Source organism: Rhinichthys klamathensis, unplaced genomic scaffold (genome assembly GCF_029890125.1).
Source record: "Rhinichthys klamathensis goyatoka isolate OS25496 unplaced genomic scaffold, OSU_Roscu_1.1 h1tg000997l_1, whole genome shotgun sequence".
In the NCBI taxonomy this organism is placed as follows: Eukaryota; Metazoa; Chordata; class Actinopteri; order Cypriniformes; family Leuciscidae; genus Rhinichthys; species Rhinichthys klamathensis.
In genome coordinates this window covers 17,501-27,500 of record NW_026607295.1, presented here as the reverse complement: position 1 = coordinate 27,500, position 10,000 = coordinate 17,501, and the positions used below count along the sequence as shown (strand labels likewise).

General features: G+C 41.2%; 1 protein-coding gene across 2 annotated transcripts in view; it reads left to right on the top strand.

Moving 5' to 3' along the window:
- The window catches only part of LOC130078821 (1-phosphatidylinositol 4,5-bisphosphate phosphodiesterase beta-1-like), a 66,859-nt gene extending 58,412 nt beyond the window's left edge, over positions 1-8,447 (top strand). For both annotated transcript variants that reach the window (XM_056244510.1, XM_056244511.1), the window contains one exon: positions 7,929-8,447. In XM_056244510.1, coding sequence (XP_056100485.1) covers positions 7,929-8,120 — 192 coding nt within the window. In that variant the 3' untranslated portion in view covers positions 8,121-8,447. The remainder of the gene's footprint in view (positions 1-7,928) is intronic.
- Positions 8,448-10,000: the final 1,553 nt, after the last annotated feature.

Sequence of the window (10,000 nt, the reverse complement as noted above, 5' to 3'; positions counted from 1 at the left end):
AGTGTTTAAACCGTTCATGAACACACACACACACACACACGGTTACATGACGAGTGCGAAACGGGAACATTTCATCTAGATTGCATAAGCTCGATCCCTCGATGGCGGAGCAGAATTAGGACAGATGTGGATGAAGGTCATTCTCCTCCCTCAGCGCTTTAAGAGAGTGTGTGGATTGGACGTGAGAGTGTGTGTGGATTGTTGACAGATGACGAGTCTTTTGAGGAAAGACATATTTAACTGAGTCGGGAGGGAACAGAACTAGAATGGGCCGTGCTTTCATCTCCAGGCCTCTTTAGGTGAAACGGGGGCGAACCGCTGGAGTTTGAGGAGTTTCTCAGATCTTGTGCTTGAAGAGATGTTAGATTCTGTGCGGGAGAGCTTTGATCTGTCAGTGTTTATGAGTGATGATTATTTGAGTGGTTAAAGAACTGGCCTCCGACTGAGTCTGGGTTCTCCCAAGGTTTTTTTCTCCATTCTGTCACTGATGGAGTTTTGGTTCTTTGCCGCTGTCGCCTTTTTCGCCTTTGGTGTCATTGGCTTTTGGCTTGCTTATTTGGGGACATTAAATTTAACATTTAATTTAATTTTCAACAATGACATTGATCTCCTGCATTGACAGCATTATATGAGAACTGAACTGAGCTGGACGATGACATCACGGTTTACTCCAGAGCCGCTGTATATATAAATGAACTAAATGAATAACTTTTTTACAGCAGAAATGAAGCATCACTGAACTGACTGAAGCTGGACTGTGACGCTATTCTCTTCTAGAAACAAACTTTATTTTATTATTTTCCTGTTATCTCTCTGAAGCTGCTGTGAAACACCCTGTATCGTAAAAAGCGCTATATAAATAAATGTGACTTGACTTGAATGTAGCCCGAATCTTTCTTCCTTCTTGACTGCGACTCTTAGGCTACGTTCAGACTGTCAGTCCAAATCCGATTTTTGTGCATATCCGATTGAAATCCAAACAGAATTAGCTAATGTGAACAACAACAAAAATCACATGAAATGCAATTTTTACAAATCCGTTTCAAGCTACATTCATATGTGGTTTGAAATCCTATTTAAATCGCATTTCTGGAAGTCCGTTTCAGTCTGACCGCTCTGATCGGATTTCGCGTTGTTTATGTGACTTTCTAACGCCACATAAAATGTAAACGTTAGACGTTGTTATGGGAAAAATGCTGAAAGTCGTTGCCGAAACAATGCTGTGTTTTTCCAAAGTGCCGGACAAGCAGAAAATGACAATATAATGGAGACATATTAGTAAACCGGTGGAGACTCATAATCCAGCACACGGATACAGATTTCCAGAAGAGATTATGCATGATTAGGTGAAGACAGAACAGAAAGATTCCGTTCACCCGAACCCCAAAGGTCGAGTCGAGTCTCCTTCATCTATACAGCGCTTTAACAATACAGAGTTTCACAGCGGCTTTACAGTGATAACAGGAGATTACAGTAACAGAGAGTGTTTAGGCTTTACAGCAGCTCTAGAATAAAGTTATTGTCCAGATAAAGTTAGTTTTGATTGATTCACTTCCGTTGTAAAGATCATTAGTGATTAACTTAGGGGCCGCTAACACGACACCGCTCTACAGAACACAGAAACTGTAGCGCGCTCCGGCCGCTCACTCACACACAGTGTTTGGGGCTCGAGAACACACACTTTAAAACAGGATCCAAGGTGCAATTTAGATTTTTAAATTATTATTTTTTTAATCTCTGTGTAAACTTCAAAAATGCGAATCTGTGAGAACGCTGACGGCGTGCACATGCACATTATGTGTTTAGTCTATAGGTAAACGTGTTTGAATATATATGTGCGCAGGCTAACCTCAGGATAAACCGAGAGACTAATATTAGCGTAGATGCCATTCTTCTTATGATGTAGCGAGTACATCAGGATTTATGGGAAGTGTTCCCGGTTCCGGCTGACCTAATCTATGCAGCCTAACATTGAATTATAGAAGTCTATAGTGTGTTATGTGTATGCTAGGCCAAAGAGATGTGTTTTTAGTCTAGCTTTATTCTGACAGAGTGTGTCTCTCGCCTCTGTCTCCGCACCGGCCGCGGGTGATGAAGACGTGAGGTGGGAAAGGTCGACAGGAGTCGCAGATTAGCGTCACACACACACTCGGGCGTCACACACACACTCGGGCGTCTCTGCGTGTGCCAGCGGATCTGAGATGCGCTTTAATCCGGGCCTGTGTCTCGGCCAGCAGGGGGACAGCAGATGTCCTCTAGAAGTGGGTCGGCTTTGTGCGGATCCATCTGGCCCTGTCATGTTGAACTCAGATGCTGGAAATATGATTTCTAGAAGGCGACCTTTGGGATGACGGCCCTCAACCGGTTTGAGGAACTGGGTTGTGCAAATATACTTGGCTGATGTTTGCTTTAGTTTTCTGTGTTGGTAAACAGTGTTATACATACAGGCTCTCTTGTTCCTGCTTGCCTAAACCTCCTCAACCCAGTGCATGACAGCGAGGGCTGCCCCTAACAGTCCACTAACCGTTAGTCGACTAGAAGAGGCTTGGTCGACTGAGATTTTACTAGTCGATTAGTCAAAAAAAAAAACTCTAGGATTTGGCAAATTAACGCAGGCTGGAAATCCAAACATTCGCCTATCGATCATTTATCGCCATCAAATATGGCTAATATCACTTGAAACATGTAAGTTGCAGCAACTTTACAAGTCCACTCTCTAATGCTAACCTAGACAAATGTGTGCTATTATTAGGCGCATATCCAAGTGTTTGTGTGGAGAGAGTGTTTACTGCATGACACACACATCACTGCATTTAACTTAAAATACTCCGTCATTTTTGCCCATACAGATAAGAGTAATGCAAACTGTGTAGGATCTACTTTTATTTCTGTAAACTCACAATAACAACAAAACGTTGTGCTTTGGTAAAATAATGGTGCTTTCTGTCGATTCGGTCTTGAACTTGAGCGCATCGCATAAATGAACTGAAACTCAGTGTATATTGAGTGTATACAGTGAATGAACAGATGCCAATGGAAAATAAATATTCTCCGTCTTAATATCTCCAGCCGAAAACACAGAAAACATAAATGAAATGATACCAATAAATGATTCAAATGTTCAGACAGTCTCCTCCAGTTTTTTCACGTCATCATTATCATTATATTTGCTGGTGCGCGGTGTCCATGTGTGCGCTGATTAGGCTATGTATTTTATATAGGCAATTAAAGGCACATTGTTATGATTCATGGATTATTCATATAAACTCGCGATTAGTCGACTAATTGCTTAAATGAACGACTACTAGTCGACTAGAAAAATCTTTAGTCGAGGGCAGCCCTAGAAAGTACTAAACCTGAACTGAGGGAAACCAGCGCCAGAGACTCTCAGATCACACACAAGCTCCAGTGTTTCACAATCATAGTGTTTGACACCATTCATCTTTGGTGCTTTCTTTAATTACACCGTTCCCTGGAGATCGAGCGGGGTAGTTAACCAGTCAAACAAGCAGTAAAGCAATTATTGGGTCAGAATGAATACAATTCTGACATCTTTAATCACTAGGGGAGTCTGTGCCTGGAGAAAAACAGGAGAATTCACTGAGATGAAGTCCTGTTGCTGTTTAACACTAAAGTAATAAAGCTTGTGGATCTTCTGAGATCGTCTCTAATGTTGAACCTTTAACCTCAGGCTGTGGTTTCACTGTCCTGCGGTCAAGCTTTAGTTTGCTGTTTAATCCATGTGTTTATTCATGTAACAGCGCTGATAATGTGATAATGGTCTAGATCAGAGGTTCTCAACTGGTGGATCACGACCCAAACATGTGGTTCAGTTGCTGTAAGACACGCTATAACCCAGCAAGCAATATCCGTCATTTCACCATCTAGGTTAACTATAGACCCGATATAGCCCGGCTATGAGTAGGTTAACTATAGACCCGATATAGTCCGGCTATGAGTAGGTTAACTATAGACCCGATATAGTCCGGCTATGAGTAGGTTAACTATAGACCCGATATAGTCCGGCTATGAGTAGGTTAACTATAGACCCGATATAGTCCGGCTATGAGTAGGTTAACTATAGACCCGATATAGTCCGGCTATGAGTAGGTTAACTATAGACCCGATATAGCCCGGCTATGAGTAGGTTAACTATAGACCCGATATAGCCCGGCTATGAGTAGGTTAACTATAGACCCGATATAGTCCGGCTATGAGTAGGTTAACTATAGACCCGATATAGTCCAGCTATGAGTAGGTTAACTATAGACCCGATATAGTCCAGCTATGAGTAGGTTAACTATAGACCCGATATAGTCCGGCTGTGAGTAGGTTAACTATAGACCCGATATAGTCCAGCTATGAGTAGGTTAACTATAGACCCGATATAGTCCGGCTATGAGTAGGTTAACTATAGACCCGATATAGTCCGGCTATGAGTAGGTTAACTATAGACCCGATATAGTCCAGCTATGAGTAGGTTAACTATAGACCCGATATAGTCCGGCTGTGAGTAGGTTAACTATAGACCCGATATAGTCCGGCTATGAGTAGGTTAACTATAGACCCGATATAGTCCAGCTATGAGTAGGTTAACTATAGACCCGATATAGTCCGGCTATGAGTAGGTTAACTATAGACCCGATATAGTCCAGCTATGAGTAGGTTAACTATAGACCCGATATAGTCCGGCTATGAGTAGGTTAACTATAGACCCGATATAGTCCGGCTATGAGTAGGTTAACTATAGACCCGATATAGTCCAGCTATGAGTAGGTTAACTATAGACCCGATATAGTCCGGCTATGAGTAGGTTAACTATAGACCCGATATAGTCCGGCTATGAGTAGGTTAACTATAGACCCGATATAGTCCAGCTATGAGTAGGTTAACTATAGACCCGATATAGTCCAGCTATGAGTAGGTTAACTATAGACCCGATATAGTCCGGCTGTGAGTAGGTTAACTATAGACCCGATATAGTCCAGCTATGAGTAGGTTAACTATAGACCCGATATAGTCCGGCTATGAGTAGGTTAACTATAGACCCGATATAGTCCAGCTATGAGTAGGTTAACTATAGACCCGATATAGTCCAGCTATGAGTAGGTTAACTATAGACCCGATATAGTCCAGCTATGAGTAGGTTAACTATAGACCCGATATAGTCCGGCTATGAGTAGGTTAACTATAGACCCGATATAGTCCAGCTATGAGTAGGTTAACTATAGACCCGATATAGTCCGGCTATGAGTAGGTTAACTATAGACCCGATATAGTCCAGCTATGAGTAGGTTAACTATAGACCCGATATAGTCCAGCTATGAGTAGGTTAACTATAGACCCGATATAGTCCGGCTATGAGTAGGTTAACTATAGACCCGATATAGTCCGGCTATGAGTAGGTTAACTATAGACCCGATATAGTCCGGCTGTGAGTAGGTCAGTGTTAATTTTGTCAGCAAATTTTGATTTAGTTTTAGTCTTAGTCTTTTGACTAAAATGGCATTTAGTTTTAGTCATATTTTAGTCATCTGAATTGTTTTAGTTTTAGTCTAGTTTTAGTCGACGAAATACAATAACATTTTAGTCGACTAAATCTACAGTAGATTTAGTCGACTAAAATATAATGGGTTTAGTTCAATTGTAATGCGTTAATTTAGAATTTCTCTAAAATTTCCAAACCCATTTACTCCCGGAGAAAACATCTATTAACCTATTAATATGAATGATTTTTAAGTTTGAACATGCAATACAGATACAGATTTAACTGCTGTTACTTAAAAAATATCTTAAAATGAAATAAAACCACTTTTCCTAAAGTACAACACAGTCTTCTTTACAATGAATGATATATGCATTCCTTATAACTACTTACACATCATTCTTTATTCTTTCAAGCAGACATATTTATTTGTATGAATTCAATATAATTAATCCTTATTAAAGCTATTAACAAACAGTGAATGCTTTTCTCTTTTTCTTTTGTTGCTTGATCAAAATTAAGGACACGGACCGCATTATGTTTATTGCCACTGTCACTTTAAGACGTCGGATCATGTCCAATGACATGCGGATACAATTGCACTGATGCACATCCGATACACTCACAGTTTAAGACATAACCAGCATAGTTTACATGAATACTCTCTAAAACGGACATTTAGACAGACTGTTGTGTGTATTTGTCCATTCAGACACGAAAGAGAGCTCAATTCAGTAGCCTACTCGCGCGCTGTAGGTGTATTGTGCATGACTGCACGCTTCGGGTTAGGTGTGTGCGCACAGAAAACCGCACCGAATAGAGCTCTTTTTTTGCATCGTCACTCTTATTCAGATCTATATGTCTGCTCTACTCATTCTCCCAGACGTTCACATTTTTTAACGTTTTATGACCGCGGGGTAAATCACGTTACAGTAGCCTACAAATGTGCGCATCTATCACACACGCTCAGGACATCAGTTCTGACGGATCGCTTCCCAAATCGTCACTATCTAACATTTTCGTCTAGTTTTTATTCGTTGACGAAAATGTCATTAGATTTTCGTCATAGTCTTTGTCATTCAAAACTAGGTTTTATTTAGTTATCGTCTCGTTTTCGTCTGTGAAAAAATGTCGTTGACGAATAATTTTCGTCGTTATTTTCGTCAACGAAATTAACACTGGAGTAGGTTAACTATAGACCCGATATAGTCCAGCTATGAGTAGGTTAACTATAGACCCGATATAGTCCGGCTATGAGTAGGTTAACTATAGACCCGATATAGTCCAGCTATGAGTAGGTTAACTATAGACCCGATATAGTCCGGCTATGAGTAGGTTAACTATAGACCCGATATAGTCCAGCTATGAGTAGGTTAACTATAGACCCGATATAGTCCAGCTATGAGTAGGTTAACTATAGACCCGATATAGTCCGGCTATGAGTAGGTTAACTATAGACCCGATATAGTCCGGCTATGAGTAGGTTAACTATAGACCCGATATAGTCCAGCTATGAGTAGGTTAACTATAGACCCGATATAGTCCAGCTATGAGTAGGTTAACTATAGACCCGATATAGTCCGGCTGTGAGTAGGTTAACTATAGACCCGATATAGTCCAGCTATGAGTAGGTTAACTATAGACCCGATATAGTCCGGCTATGAGTAGGTTAACTATAGACCCGATATAGTCCGGCTATGAGTAGGTTAACTATAGACCCGATATAGTCCGGCTGTGAGTAGGTTAACTATAGACCCGATATAGTCCGGCTGTGAGTAGGTTAACTATAGACCCGATATAGTCCGGCTATGAGTAGGTTAACTATAGACCCGATATAGTCCGGCTGTGAGTAGGTTAACTATAGACCCGATATAGTCCAGCTATGAGTAGGTTAACTATAGACCCGATATAGTCCGGCTATGAGTAGGTTAACTATAGACCCGATATAGTCCAGCTATGAATAGGTTTACTATAGACCCGATATAGTCCGGCTATGAGTAGGTTAACTATAGACCCGATATAGTCCGGCTATGAGTAACACACTTCTAGCCAAAATAACCTTGAATTTGATTACATGTCGTTTTTGGCAGAATAACTTGCTAGATGTATCATGTAACATCATGTAAGCAAATGTCTATGAAATTTTCACAGACAGCCCAAATTTTGCCTTGTTTTAGCCTAGACATGAGGCTGTGTTTGGACACTATTAGACGTCTTTTAACCGCAAAATTGCTTGCTGGGAGAACTGTTCTGATCAGGAGAAACGCTTTCCATGTGGTTGTTGAGGTCAAAGATATCAGACGGGTTGCGATCCTCAAAAACCATCATCTTTAAGATAAAAGAATGGAAGCACTGCAGTAAAACGAGTCCAGCACGGTTGAGAGGGTCTGGTCTAGAAGCTTCTTCTGCTCAGGGGTTCCTCATGTGGTTCTGTGTTTTGCAGCTTCAGAAAGAGCTGGATCAGGAATATCAGGACAAGTTCCGGAGGCTCCCGGTGGAAATCCAGGAGTTCGTTCAGGATTCTGCTGCCTGTAAAGCCCAGTCAAGGAACAGCAGAGACGGTCTTCCCGTTTCCACGGAAACGCTCCGGTCGGAGTCGGGATCTTCTGAGAAAGCATTCGACACGACACTCTGAGCTTGAGTTTGTTCTTCGTACGCTGTTGAGTTTCCCTGGTTTAATGTGCACCTTTAGTATGACGACTGGATGACCTACTTGAACAACATAAAAAAAATTATATTTCTTTTTTTCTTACTTTTAAAACTTAGTTTTTACAAGAACTTGCTGCTTATGTGGATTTAAATATGCGTTTATGTTTAGACGAGTCTTACTGTCTGAGTCTCTTGCTGATGTCTGAGCAGTTATTTAATATGAAATGTTAGACTACTTAAGCGCACTACTTAGGTCACATCCAGACATGGCTGCCACAGTTTAGACTTTATATGAATTTGTTTCTTTTATATATATAACAACACAAGGATTAAAACAAGTAATTCATTTGCATGTACAAAAATGTGATGTGAAGAGAAAACATTAATTTACATTTATGCATTTGGCAGACACTTTTATCCAAAGCGACTTTCACTGCGTTCAAGCTACATATTATGTTAGTTCCCTGGGAATCGAACCCGTGATCCTGGCGTTGCGAGCGCCATCATCTACTGTTTAATATGGAGATTCTTATGTGCCAGAGGAATATTTGACCATGAGAAACTGTTTATGACCCTTCTGGTTTGGACCAAAGTAGTTTCAAATAAAGAAGAACTAAAGTAACAGACACTGTCCTTGATGTGAATGTTTCCAATGTAAGAAGTGTGTGAAAGAGGTTCTTTGATCAATATTAATGAAGCTCATCTGATGTTATAAAGCACGAGTGCCACGAAGCGACAGATGAACCGCGTCTCATGATGAGAGTCTGTGCCTTCAACACGTTTACCTGCTCTAATGCTCTATTTTAATCCTGTAAAGATCTATACATCTGCCGGCACTACTGAGTAACGCTTGTGACTGACAGTATTTCAATAAATGTTACATAGAAACGCTTTTCACTCGAAGTTTCTCCACATTGAAGTTGCTGTATGTGAAGCTTCTTAAAGGCCTGAGGATGAAATAAATGTTGCTTCTGTGTAAAGAGTGTCGCTGTGTGCCGTTCTTCCTCACGCGTGGACGAGGTTTGCTGTAGTTTCTGCCCGTTATTTCTCACTCGACTGAAGAGTTTCCGGTGTTTCTGGCCTGAAGATCTTCTCTGAGCGGTTCAAGTTCAAGTATGAACAGGACATACAGAGGATTGAAATTCCGTTTCCCTCAGACCTATGGTGTAAAACCCCAACATAACACAGACAAGTATTAAATATATATATAAATCACAATACAAACATTTAAAAAAACATCAGGCACATGAGAATTTAAATATGTTATATTTTATAAAGTGCAAACAGTATACAAAAAGAGTGTGAGTGTTTGTGAGTGTGAGTGAGTGAGTGTGAGAGTGAGTGAGTGAGTGAGTGAGTGAGTGTGAGTGTGAGTGTGAGTGAGTGTGAGTGTGAGTGTGAGTGTGAGTGTGTGAGTGAGTGAGTGAGTGTGTGAGAGTGAGTGAGTGAGTGAGTGAGTGTGAGTGTGAGAGTGAGAGTGAGTGAGTGAGTGAGTGAGTGAGTGAGTGTGTGAGAGTGAGTGAGTGAGTGAGTGTGTGAGAGTGTGTGAGTGAGTGTGAGAGTGAGTGTGTGAGTGTGAGAGTGAGTGTGAGTGTGAGAGTGTGAGAGTGAGTGTGTGAGTGAGAGTGTGAGTGTGTGAGAGTGTGAGTGTGTGAGAGTGTGAGTGAGTGTGAGTGTGAGTGAGTGTGAGAGTGAGTGAGTGTGAGGGTGAGTGTGAGAGTGAGTGTGAGAGTGAGTGTGACTGAGTGTGTGTGTGAGTGAGAGTGAGTGAGTGTGAGAGTGAGAGTGAGTGTGAGAGTGAGTGTGAGTGTGAGTGTGAGAGTGAGTGTGAGTGTGAGAGTGAGTGAGTGAGTGAGTGAGTGTGAG